Raw genomic sequence first — 14,317 nt, forward strand, 5'->3', positions numbered from 1 at the left:
TCTACATGCAGACTGCAGGAGCCTGGAAATCAACCACCAACCTGCCGATTAGTGGACGACTCACTTTACCTCCCGAGCAACAGCCGCCCCTCAGTGTTGTCAATATTCTCTGCTTTTTCGTATGGTCAATAAATCCCATGAAAACACAAGCAAAGATGTTATACTTCCATAGCTGTAAAAAGTTTCTATAAGTTTCTATTTCTGTAGATACCTACAGCCTTTCTGCTGAGGACAATGTGCACATTCAGACTCTCCTCTCCTCAGCAGTACAACTTCAGCTGGACAGTCATCTGAAAATTACCCTTGACCCAATCAGAATAAAAGTATATTTTCATGTTCTCATCTCGAACTTCAAGTGGTGACTCAGAAGCTATTACATGGAGGAGATAATAAATAAAGTCTTTCATGAATAAAAAGCTGTGTCATGAAAGGATTGGTAGCAGTTTTCTGTATTTGGAAAGCAAAGTAAAGTATCGGACGTACAGAAAGGGCTGATGATCTTCTTAAGCAGGGTTTATTGGACCAAACAGCTCATCCACCAATAAATCAGCTTATCTTAAATGTGTCTATACATGTATGCTTTCTCTGCATGGGTTTCCCCCCCTTTTGCACCATAGTCCTTAGACATGCAGAGAAATTGAAATTAGCTGTACCTGTGAAATTTAGTCAAAATCCTTTACTTTAGGCCTGGGTCCCCCTGCCCGTTGTCCCCAAGGAAGTGAGAGAAAATGGATGGATGTATGAAGGGTTAAAGGGACCCTCACACACATGGATTACTTCTCAGCCTGTGAACCGAGTTGTAACGTCTTCTGTGGCTCTGAAGGAGTTTTCTAACGTCTCTAAAACAAAGCCCCAATGACTTGGTTGGTAAAGTGCTCATTTTCCATTTTTGTGTTATATAATAATGCATCTAAATCCAAATAAAACATGCAGTGTACAGGACTCTAGAGACTGTGGCAAAGACGTACAGTAATTTGTGCTAATGTCTCAAATTTAAAAGATAATGATTTATTGATGTTAACAACCCATCATCCTACTTCTGCAGCTTCTTCCTTCTCACTCTGGTGCCTCCCACCTCTCCACAGGTTTCATTCATATGCCCTCTCACGCTCACTCATCCTCATTTGCAAAGTCCTAGATGGAATTGTCTCATCTAAGATGTGTCAGATGGAAGCATGCACACATGCAAGCACATGGCTGTGTGTTCATGTGCCTTTGCTTGCATGACTGCCCCTGGTATCATAACCACTTGAAGCACCAATGGGGATTTTAGCCTGGCAGCTGTGCAGGGGAGAGTGGGATGCAGATGTAATATCTTTCTATCATTCCTCATCAGCTTCAGACTTCCAGGAAGGCTGAAGGCTCTGACAGGTATCTACTGCCACTTAACAAGACTCCATTTACCGTATTTCACAGCGCAGACATGCGGCTGAGGAACACCATTTGAATGCCACCCTATATTGGTGTAATAAAACGATATTTCTGCTGCCAGAGCCAATGATAAATTAAGACCTGATGTGCTGCACTGAAGTGGTGTGATGGAAATGCTACCAGGTTCAAAGCATCTTGTCACACGTGTGGTAAATTACTTGTTTAGTGATGTGCACTGTGTGGAATGTGTGTCTTACTTTTCACTCCTCGGCCAATTGTTCTGTAGAAAACTGGGGTAATGCTGAATGACACTGGGGGGGTGAAAAGCATCTTTGCAACTGGTACTTAACACAGGAAGATCTAGATTATCTGACAATGAAAGTAACACAAGCTCTCACACATTAACCATCAGAGAAATACATTTTGGGTCCATAAGTCACAACAGGGAGTGGTGCAATAAAATGTACCTGTAGCTTTGTCCCAATTCCGGAGCTGCATCCTGTGGAGGACTCATTCTACTCAGAGTGGCCGAATCGGAATAAGACAAAATGAGTCTGGTCATTGAAGGATTTCCTAAGTGTGTCACCAGCTTGGCCGGCCTTACCATTGCATAGCTATTTTGAGCCATTGCACCACACTACAGCTCGCCTGCCTACCCAGCTTTATCATCGGGGGGGCAATGAATTCTTCGACGGTGGTTATCCTATATTACGACAAAGTTAAAAAGCAAGCTATACAGGACCTAACTGCAGTTAAGTCTATTTTACAGTGAGACAGGCTGATAACTGTGTTGACATTAAGCATTTTTTTTCCTGTGTAAATCAGCTGCAGACGCTGCTTTACGCTGCTGCTTAACGCTTGAGACCTGCAGCATTCACATCTGAGGGAAACAGTGAAAACTAACTTTCAACCCCCCCCCCAAAAAAAGGAAATTGAAATTGCATATTAAACAGGTGAGGGCAGATGCAGAAGCTGGTTCACTGTGTTGTCTTTTTATGCCACAGAGAACTCATTTTATGGGTCACATTGACTTAAAGGAGTCAATTAATAGAAGCAATTATTTGTGGCTTCTCTTTCTTTCGTCAACAGGATTTGAATTATAGCCTGTCCAACCTGTAAAGAATTTACTGGCACATGGGTTAAAATCTAATATTAGATAATTATAGCTCTTGCTGATATGGCACAGAAGAAGATATTAAATAAAAAGCCAAGGATGCATAATTTGTTGTTGACCTGGATCTACTAAAAACCACTCATTTTGCAGAGCTGTGTTTTTATGCTCTGCTATATTTCAGACAGCACAAAAAAAGTTTAAAATCTCTACACACTCACAGAGATAGTTTTTAGTTCATCTGGCTGATTAGACCTGATCAGGTTGAAAAAGGGTGGAAAATATTGAGAGAATTTATGATGTTGCAGAAGAATGAGAAGAGGTCAACAAGCAGGGACACTGGAAGTCAGTCAGATTTGGCAGTGGTGTCATATTTAACGCTGTACAGCAGCATAACAACACAATTTGAATGACCAACAACGTTTTATAAGATTTAAAACAGTTTACACTTACAGCTAACCCAGTAGAATCACCACTAAATTCTGTGATCCTTTCAATTTGCACCTCACGTTACTTACAACACATTTGACATTTGTGTGTCAGATGCACAGAATACACAGAAATCAAACATTTTTTATTTTATTTGAAAAATGTGTTCTGGCTTCTACTATGCTAATCTCAAAATGCTAAAACAAAATGTGACATTTTCTTAAATTGTTTTGAATGTTTTGGGCTTGCAATTATAGCCCTTCGAAAATAGGGGGTTGCAGCCCCCTCAGCACTCCTACGTCCAGTGTCCTACAACTAAGACTGAGCTGTCAGTCAAACCCAATTTGTCCACTCCTACTAGTCCTGAGAACGCGTCTCATCCACACACTGTTGACTATAGATGTGCAGAGGCAGTAGGAGGGCAGGTGTCACAGCTATGGTCCTCAGATTTTTGAGGACTATTATTGTCTCTAGAGAGAGCAACAGTAATGGCCTCCAGTCTAAATAGAGTACATGGACGTGTCAAAAAAGAAGATCCGTCTGGCTCTGTTGATCCCATGCTATCCCCACCTGCACCTGAATGTGGCCGGGAACCACAGAGCAGCAAAGATGAGGGGATGTCAGGTATTCCTCTCACACCTCACAGCCTGTCTGAAGTTCCTTTCAGGTCCCCAAAGCCAATGCAACTGCTAGATGACATATGTCAGAGACGACTCCCACGCCTGGCTCCAACAGGATGAAATCTTACTTCCAGATTTCGGTGCACAGTGGGGAAGAAAGACACACGGGAGGAGCTCTTCGTGTGCATCTTCATGATGAATGATTATGGCGAGATGATGGTTATATCGCTCATCTGCCAAACTGTCTTCAAGTCATGCCATTGTTTAATAGTGTGGATATAAACTTTTGTGCACTAAACAGGTTTGAAATTGCAGATGACTCATCTCATCTCATTAGCAAAACTAACTTTGTAAAATGATTGCAGAGTGTGAATAATCACAGGCTGGTGTGATGACTGCGCAGCAAGGAAAAGTTTCATGGAGTGAGAAAAAACAGATGCTACACTGGAAAACAAATGTTCGACGAACCACACTCCTGTCATGGACGCTGTGGCACTGCTACACAACATCTGCTGGTTTCCCGACACATTACCAGCACCACGACTCTGTTTACTGGTCAAATGAGGATGAATGGATATAATTACACACACAGTAGATCGCATATAAAGGTCTGTTTGGCATAATTAACAATGCTGAACAGAGGCAGAAATTGCTCTAAAGGTGATCATGTGGTTGAGGCAGTATGTACAGGCTCAGATAGATTACCTTAATGAGTTCAGGGTGCAAACACGCCTTATTATTGCCTGTGTCAGCCCTAAAAAAAAAGCCCTTTTTGTTTTTACTAAGAATATCACTCAATTCATCTTATGTTCCTAGTAATCCATTCGAGTGCACTCAAGGGGCAGATGCTCAAAACTTGTGTACAAATCTGATTTCCATTCAAACTTTCACCCACTGATGGATCAAGACCACTGAATCAGGCTGTAAGACCTCTGATCTCTCCATGACATAAAAGCAAAGATGAAACGATTTCATCAGATCACTTTGCAGGTTCCTCCAGCAGTGCCTGGGGATGAACCCCAACAAAGGGCTGTAGTCGGCTGTGGATATTTCAAATGTCATTAATTTATAACATGTACATAAACTGCTTATAATATTATAGTTCCTGGCTAAATCTGCTTCAAAATCTACTGTCACCATCGCCCAAATTTCATGGTCTGAATACAGCGGGCCTCTTTTTTGGGGGAAAGGCTAAAAATCGGGTGAGTGTCACAGTTCTGCTCACTACTGCTTAAAATAAGAACCACTCACCGTGACAGTACTGATAATGTGTCATAGAAGAAAAAGCAAAGAGCAGAACACAATATGTGTTCAGAGTAAGTAAAAAAAAAATTGTGAGCGTTATGACTAATACAGTATGAATCTAAAAAATACGACATATATGACTGTTAAAAATAACTGAGGGTAAACTGGGCTAAATATTCCACAAATTGACAGCTCTGATTTTTCTTTTTCTATTTTGAGCTCCATTTATGGCCTTCGTTGTGACCATAACGACACAAAAACATTAAATAATGATTATGTAAGCAGGTGCTGATATATCTAGCTCTCAGCTTACCTTTTTGGCCCCAACAGTGAGCCTATTTTAAAAATCAGTGCAACATACCGTATAGACAATGCTACACATTTCTGTGACAAACAATAATTGTCTCTACATTCAGATAATGCAACCGTAGTTCATAAAGAGGTCCCTGTAGATAAGGAGAGTATTGTGGGGCAGACAGGGACACCCTGTTGTGGGCTGAAGTTTCTAAGGGCTTGTGACTGGCATGGACCCGAAAAACTAATGGCCCATTAGGTCATTCAAAGTATGGACCTATCATCATTAGAGACACACACAAGAGAAACACAATGTTTCAAATCCTCTTGAACCCCTCAGTGCCTGTAATAGAGTCAATCGTTTGGGGCTTCTCTATGTAACAACACCTATATATATATATATATATTTGAAAAACTACTCCTCTACTCAAAGGTGGACACCCCCCTACCAAAACAACCGCTCATGAGTGTGAATCTGGAAAGCTGTTCACACAGGCAGGACGTCTGCTGTGCATCTATCGGAAGAAATTTAATATAAAATAATCCTGTGTTTTCACTAGTGTGTAAACATTGTACGAATTGTTGTTCTCTTTACCCTAGAACGAAGCCTTTATATTTACATTGGGAGCAGGTCCTCGCACGGAGGCTGCCATGTTTTTTACAATTGTCCAGACTGGACAAACTAAAGACCTTTTGAGTTTTTAATGACAACTGAAGGCTACAACAGGTTCTCTTTCATGTTTGGAAGAGGAGGGTGAGGTGAGGGGTGTTCAGCTGCAACATGCAACCTCACCACTAGTTGTCACTAAATCCTACACACTGAACCTTTAAAACAAATGAATGGATTTGGTCAACAGAAACGCTGGAGTGCTTTTACTTTGAAATGGGTACAGGAAGTGTTGCAAATATTTGTTTGTTGAAACGTGGTGAAAGATCATTTTCAATACCCATTTTGCTGTGAACCACGCACTGCACACAGAGAAAATAGGCAAGACCCCAAATCTCTAGAAGAGCAGCACGGCTACACCAACAGAGCCACACTGCTCACGCAGGCAGTGTGGACACTCTTATCTGATAACACAGACGCCGAAAAAGCCATTCTGCGGCACATGCAGGTAGTGTGGCCCAGGCGTAATTCTGACGACACTGGTGTCATAGTTTACAGCTACACAACCTAGATAACGTGGGAAGCAAATTTTCTAGTCGCTATCTTTAAATGCAGTGCAACAAGTGCTACTGCAGAAGGCTGCATGTCTGTAACATGTCATATTTTTTAAGGTTAGCATGGCCTGTGATGGTTGGGGCCTAATGTGATGAGTTTTCATTGGACCCAAAATACAAGACAACGCCCCTGAGAGGGAGGCAAGCTCAAGTGATATGTGAGCAGCTCATTAAGTGTGGTCATATGCTCTACGTCTACTAGATGATGAACTCACCTTCCGGTTGAGTTCATCATCTAAGATACACACCTGTGTTTGTATTCTCAAGCATCTCAGGGAAGGATGTGAGTCCTGACTGGCCTCAATGATACATTTCACTTCTACTTTTGACCCTGGATGCAGAAATATTTTTTTAACTTTTTAAACTGGCACATGCATTCTATTGCAAGAGACACCTTTATTGAAATTGACAGTTTTGGCAAAACTTAGATAATGTTTTGATTGAGCTTTAATGTGATAAAAAAACTGATGGTCTCACAACCTGACAGTAATAAGGAACCTGTCCTTTTGCAACAGTGACATTCAATATAAAAACAGTATTGGCAACAATACATTCTTCTTTGGATGGTTGTGATGCTCTACAGATAGATTCACTCATTTCTCAGGTGCAGCCATATAATTTAAGATGACAGATGGCAGAGCCTAATTGTAAGGCTACATAAGTTAATCGGCTGTAGAGATGGAAGTGGGCCAATTAAAGAGAAGATGAATTTCCTATTTTCAGCTTCGATGTTTCCCACAGGTTTGTTTGTACCTGCCCAGAGACAGATGGAGGGTAAGTAGCAACTAAATCTGGAACAAAGCAACTCTCCTTTTTGAGATTAATGCTTTTGTACATGATCTCGGACAAATACATGTAATTAAACCAATGAGGCCACAATCAACACCCCGGGGGGTTTGCAACATCATCAGTGCATGAGCAATAATCCATGATAGATGCTGGCTGCGGCACTAATATTTGTTTGTTACTTTAAAAGAACAGACATTTGGTAAACATCACTGTTACGACTGTGGTCATTGTTTGTCTTTGTTTTATTTTGTGATTTTCTCTCCTGGTGCATGTTGCCATGCGTGTGGAGTGTGTGATGAATGGAAACAGGTCTGTGCCAGGACGGAATCGTGATTGGTGGACTACGGGGAGTCCTTTCAGCGGATTGGTCCATCACAGAGTATAAGAAGACCGAAGGTGGCGCTGTATAGCTGCAAGGGGACGCACATCCTCCTCCTCTCCCAACCTTCCACATCACCAGCTGTTTGTTCTTTAACCTGCCTGCTTTAACTCATTGAGTTAGTATTTGTTCGACAGTAGTGGACTGCTACTTTATTTGTACCACATTTCCTCCTGTTTTTGGTTAATTAAGAAGTTAAGTGAATATAATTTGATGAATTGATTTTTTTCGATAGATTATTCCAACGTTTTATTTCAAGATAGCCATGTTTGTTTGCTAATTTGAAATTTAGTCCAATCAGAAGGGAATAGGTTATTTTCCCTTTGTGTTTCCATAATTGTAATTACAATTATACCTTTTTGTTAAATTAAAGAAATTGTTCTGTGGCTATTTGGGGATTGGGGAAGATGTGCACATGATGTTGTGTCTCATTTAATACATTTTGTGAAGTCAAGAAAAAAGCAATATATGCCCTATGACATATTGACATATACATATATGTATTTATATATATGTATGTCTCTGTCAGCTTTCCTTAAGTCTCATAAAAAGAAATGAAGCACTCCTGGAAATGGGGTCATGCACTGATGTTTTTACTACTGCAGCTCAGCCTAAATGCAACTAAGTCAATGCTAATGTATGCACACAGGACTTTCCCCTAACACGGTCAGGCATATTTATGAATCATACAGTTTCTAATTCAATTTTGTGTTTTGTCTCTGTTAAATAAAGCCTGTGCTGTGGATTTCACCCTCCACTACCTATTATTTTCAGGTTGTGATGATGCCTCGAGGGCAGATAAACATCATGAAGATCACTCGCACTAATTAAGCTCAAAGTTGCTGTCCAAGCACAAAGTTCCAAATTTGAGTGGGCTGACTTAGCTGCGGCTAAATCTCTGCGTTTCCACCCTAAGGCAGTACAACAAGCATCAATACTGCATTTTTAATAGAAGTAAATGGGGGCATGCATAATTTGTAAGCTGTGTGATGTGTTATTTGTTGCTTGTATAAAGACATAATCCATTTTGCAAAAATAAAACCATTAGTCTTCTATGCTGCAGATGGCTGTTATCACACCCAATCCCCCAACATGTCAGAACTGGACAAATTACTGCAGTGGAATAATGTGTAATCTTTTTGTTTAAATAGGAGACTTTTATTAAACACATGATAGGTTAGTGACTGCGAGTGTGTGTCTTCACTAAGAAAGTTTTCACTTCTAATTAAGATCTGAAGATAAACAAATTGGCCTATGGCAAACTCAGCAGATTATTCAAAAGCGAAAAAAAAACAACAACTAAATACAGCCTCCTGAGTTTGCATGGATAAGAAACTCCCTGTTTGCACACCTTAGCAAAAAAAAAATTCAACTACAGTAATGAGAGGGTTGTCAGACAACAGAGTCATCAATGGGCACAATGTGAAAGTGAAAGTATGTGTAGCAGGTCTAAACATACCTCCTCCGGTTTGGTCTGCTCGAAGGCAAACTCCACGGTGGGAACAGCCAGTTGGTTGGCGAAGAAACTCACATCTCCAGGCAACTGCAGCGAGCTGACGTTGGGCCCGGGGCAGTTCCCACCACGGATGCAACTCAGCAATTGTCTCTGGCAAAGAGGAAAGAAAGACAATAGGGAGGGAGACTGGGTTTTAATGGAATACAGAGGCTCAGAGGTCAACACGATGCTGCCATGTTAATGAATTAGATGAGTTACAGGGTTCGCTACATCTGTTCGGTTAACACGTTGCCACAACTGGCTGAGATATCAGATCGGACTCTACAGTTTCACAACAGCAAAAGAGCATTCCTTGGGTGACAACTATGACATGAATTACTGAGAAGATCCTGGTGTTTTGGGGGAATTCATTGGATTTATTCAAGCAGGGGCCCAGGATTGTAATTATGTGTGACTGCGTGTTCATGTGTGTTGGTAAGTAGAGGGTTTTATACTGAAACCATTTTTTCATGTGCAAACTGAGACAGTTTAAAGTGAACAGACAGGTTCCTCTTCTATTACTTTATTTGTGGAGAGCATCCTAACCTTCTGCTTCACTGTGAATAATACAAATAAACTGCATAAAATAGTTGATATGTCCAGTAAGATTGCTGGACAACAGAAAAACTGTATGACGATGAACTGTGAGTCTCGGGTGGTGAAGAAAGGCCAAGCCATAACGAAGCACAAATCCCCTTTTTAGCACATGCCAGCTTTTACCATCAGGAAGAGGGTTCAGGGGGCCATCTCTCTGAACCAACAGCACTCGCAGATCATTTGTGCCCACGAGTATCGCACTCCTGAACAAACTGTGACACATAAATAACAGAATCTCGGTGTGTGAGGGTGCTACACCTCACAACATGCAGAGCACTTTATATGACGGGTTGTGTATGCCTACTGTGGTAATGTATGGTGTCGGTTCTGTTGTGCTGTGTTGGAGGTATTATTGTTCTCTGTAAGTGTCGGACAACAAGATGCACAAGATGGATTTCCGAAGACAAATCTATCTATCTATCTATCTATCTATCTATCTATCTATCTATCTATCTATCTATCTAATCAACACTTTCACACATCTGAGGTAATTAGATACTTGGTGTCCCTGAAGTGCTTTTATTACAATAATATAACTGGATCAACAGTTTAGTAGCAGCGCTTCATTCCAGCTCACAGATAAACTGTGTGGCAGAATTGTTTTTTTTGAGGAAGTGTGACGAAAACATGCAGAATGTGTCAACCACGACTGTGCAGGAGGCATAACACGTTTTCTTAATCAGTCACGTTGGCTCCCCTCCCCAACCTTGAGAGCAGAGTGTCGTTCAACAAGTGCAGAAAAAGCTGAATGTCATGCACTTTCCTTCATATATTTACTTTTCCTTTACAACCATCACAAAGTACAAATTGGTACTTGAAAATCCAGTATGTGCATAACTTTCTACTCAAAAGATAGGATTCATTAAAATGCAGCCTTTACTGGACTTGTGATATTTATTACTTGTGGGGATGACCAGGATCTTAATCACTCACTTGTATGAGGCAGATACTATCTTCTGTAGTTAAACAGTTATATAATTTAAGTATCAAGCACCCTTAATTAATTCCCTATAAGTAATAGCATCCTAGCAGGCAGATAGTGGCAGGTTTGTTTTGGCTACCTAAGATGGGCTCCGGTTGAGAAGGTTCAAGAGGCCAAAAACAGGTTTTGTGAGTCCAAAATGACCTTGATCTTTGACAACCCAAATCGAAACAGTTAATCTGTAAATCTAAGGGACATTTGTGCCACATTTGAAAGGATTCTCTAGAGGTAGTCTTAAGATAATGTATTTAAAAGCCAAAAAAGGTCACCATGACCTTGACCTTTGACCATCAAAATTGAACCACTTTGTGTATGAGCCCAAGCAAACAGTTGTACCATATACTATAGTAGAGGTATCATATACACAAGGCAAAAAGATGTACTGAGGCACTGAGTTGAGTGTTGAGTCATGGCTCGGCTTCAACAGTGCAGGAGGCTGACGACAGCTGAACAAAGTATTTGAGATGTCAGAAATACAGCAGAACGCCTGAACACACCTGCTGTACTCCACACAGGTCAGACACAAATGTGTCGTACAGCTCAGATATTGGGACACAAAATGGGCTCGAAATGCATGAATATGATGCGGCTTTAGTAGCTGTAGTAATTATGACTGCAGCAGAGGAAGTAGGATTGAATCTGTGTTAAAGTCTTTGTGAGGCAGCATTTAACCTGTATTTTTTTTCCTGGTCGTAACAAAATCCACTGCACTAACTGTTCAAGGAATTTCTCAGGTCCCCGATTCCCGCAAATCATATACAATGTTCCAGAATTGATTTTCATAATAAGAGAGAAAAACACAGCGTACGAGGTTTGCACCCTGGGGATGTCTGTCATGACGACGAAGGTCCTGCAGGTTGTGGCCTCCAAATTTCCTGAATGTTGAACCTAATCAACACTCTCGTCATAGACCAGCAAAATTGCGTTAAACACCATATCATGCTGAATGAAGAAGAGGGTGAGGTATGAGCGCTATTAACATTTGGCCTGTGGTTAATTACACTATTCATGCTTTGGTCACAGCTAACATGCAGCTTGTCACCCGGAGCAACTGCTTTCTAGTGTTATTCTTAATTGAAAGAACAAGGCTGCTGGACTGACACTGTTGAGACCAGGGTGGGTAGAATGCAACGGCCAATCAACAGGAGGCTTATCCCCACCAGCCACATCCGCTGAGCCCGTCTGATGTCGCCACATTCTTCTGTCACATTGCATTTAATTAGTTTCCTGTTGACGGCCTGTCGAGGGGAGAGAGCGCTGCTGTCCGATCACCCCCCATCGTCACAAACATCACTATGGAATTTTTTCCGTAGGCTGTTGCTCTCTGAACATCAACTGCTGCTGTGAGATGGTGCCACTAACTGACTAAAGGCCACTTAACCATACCTTTAACCTTGCCTCACCTTGACAGTGTGCACATCAGTGCCGCAGTGACATTTCTATCGTTAAACTTGCACTTTTTTTATTCAGTCCGGCTAAAAGCCTGAAAGGACAAAAGCATTTGCACACATATCAGTTTTCATGAAGTGCATCTCATTACGCACGTATGCCTAATTGTGGGAGTTAACAGAGTGGGAATAAGTGCTTGTTCATGTTGTGTGCATGATTTAAAAGTTGATTGAATTTGCACACAGAGGACAGACTTCACAATGTTGTTTGCCACATTCAGCTTTTATTTTTTTTACTTGGCCAATTAGTGTGGAATCCATGGAAGGAGCCGTGCATGAAGCCTGTAGTGTTTAAATCCAAACAGGAAATTATGAATTTTAATTGTCTGGTTAGTTTGGAGAAAATTAGAATTTACTTGTTAATTAGTGGATTACAGAGCAGAAACCACTGTGTGCTTGACACGACTTCTAACACTAGGGATATGAGGAAAAACAAGACGAGGCAAATCAGCCTTTACTGAACTGCATGTGCAGCCCACACTGTCCTAAACAAATAAACCTATATTTTATCGCGGGTCACTATGTGGTCAATCCAACATTTCGCTGACCCCTCCTTTTTTAATACAAACTGTCAACCCACAGTTATGGCAATGCCCCCAGGGTGGACCACACAATCACTGAGCACAACGCGTAACACACTTCAGGGGAAAGACAACATGTCTTTGTCTGAGCTCTAGAGTCAAACAAAGTCATCTCCAACTATGTCACTCAAACGTTTATGTTTGACAGTTTACTTGTGACCTGTCAAACATGAAGAGTTCAACATTATGAGTCCGTTTGTTAGTCAGCGGGAAAGCGACCAGCTTCTGATGACAATTCAGCAGTGACGATGAACAAATCAGCAAAAAGGTAAAATTGTTGGATGGATAATTGTCTTGTTATTTTTGATATTTTAAATATCAATATAGCATCGTACCAGTATTTGGAATGTAAATATATAGTGGAGTAACATTGTCCTGAGCAAAGAATGAACGTTCTTATATTAATCTATGAGAATGACATCTGATTATTTTCTCTCCTTTTTTTTATTCAGCAGAATGCTGTTCACCTCCTTCTTTAGCTGGTTTATTTGTAAGGGGACGGGGAGACAGGGCATCTTTTGGGCCTTGTACCAAGTGCAAGGACAACCAATTTAGCTGCGCACATTAAAACCTTAAAGAGGAGCAAATTGTAAAGACATCAGATGTTTACTTTTAGCCAAAAATGAGAAAAGAAAGAAACAGTTTTAGTGCATTGTAAATAAAATATTCTATTAACAATGATTGGTTGACAGGTTAATAATGTCTAATCATAATTTTCAGTGCCACTGTCGGTCTTTTTCAGATGTTTTCAGTGGGACTACAGGCCCATTTGGCTGCATCTGGAATCGTACAGTATATTGATAGAGCGACTTGGATCTGATGAATTCACACCTGTCACATTTTGACTTGACAGACAACATGCGTGTGTTTGACTGATGTATTTACCATATTGTAACGTGTTGAAAAAAATAGGGAGGATTTTTTTTTTTTTATCAATTGGAGTCTATACTTCTGGGGCTATTTTGATCATTGATTTGACTTATACTTGTGATTGTATACGTGTAATTGTTTTCGGATAGTTTTTTGTGTTCTCTCTCCACTTCTATTGGTAGCCAAAGTTCCCATAGTCCTAAATGCCCCATATTCTGAAGTAGATACCATCATCAACTTGGCAGCTTTGAGTGACTAAGTGCCCTAAATTAATATGTTATATTTAACAGGAAAAAATGAGGATTGTGCTGGTGTGATTATAAAACAAAAAAGTTCTCACCAAAAAGTGAAGTAGGAATAAAAACATCTAAATGTCCAGTCAATCATTAGAGGACACAAATCAATTACCATGCTTTACATTATATAAAAATAACAGGACTATTAAACCTGACAATTCATGTTGTTTGGCTCATCAAATATGATCCAAGCCTGAATTTAAAATTGTGAGAGACGAGGACTGTATGGCCATATGACGGCCTTTATTCCACAGCTGTGCTCTCCTAAATCTGATCTAAAGAGACAGTGACAGTGAGAATGAACAGTAGCAACCAACCAGGAGTTCTGCAGAAAGAAACAGACAGAAATAAAAGGAGAATAGCCTGACTGTTTGGAGCTGACAGAAAGGTTACAGGTCCCCTAATACCAATCAATCATGGTTTGAATGTCACAGTCCAGTTGCTGACCATGCTCTTTCCTTTATGGCCACAGTTTTCCATCTTCTAATGGCTTCTTCCAGCAGGATAATGCTACCTGGCACAAAGTAAAAGTTTCAGTGAACCTCAGCTGTGAATCCAGTAGAACTGTTTGAATGTGTTGAGACAGGAG

At 40.7% G+C, this 14,317-nt stretch overlaps 1 protein-coding gene across 1 annotated transcript in view; it reads right to left on the reverse strand.

Moving 5' to 3' along the window:
• The window catches only part of LOC118121298 (inactive N-acetylated-alpha-linked acidic dipeptidase-like protein 2), a 162,823-nt gene that overhangs the window by 102,457 nt on the left and 46,049 nt on the right, over positions 1-14,317 (reverse strand). The window contains exon 5 of the mRNA XM_047342998.1: positions 8,919-9,065. Coding sequence (XP_047198954.1) covers positions 8,919-9,065 — 147 coding nt within the window. The remainder of the gene's footprint in view (positions 1-8,918; positions 9,066-14,317) is intronic.

The sequence above is a fragment of the Hippoglossus stenolepis genome, chromosome 14, assembly GCF_022539355.2.
Source record: "Hippoglossus stenolepis isolate QCI-W04-F060 chromosome 14, HSTE1.2, whole genome shotgun sequence".
In the NCBI taxonomy this organism is placed as follows: domain Eukaryota; kingdom Metazoa; phylum Chordata; class Actinopteri; order Pleuronectiformes; family Pleuronectidae; genus Hippoglossus; species Hippoglossus stenolepis.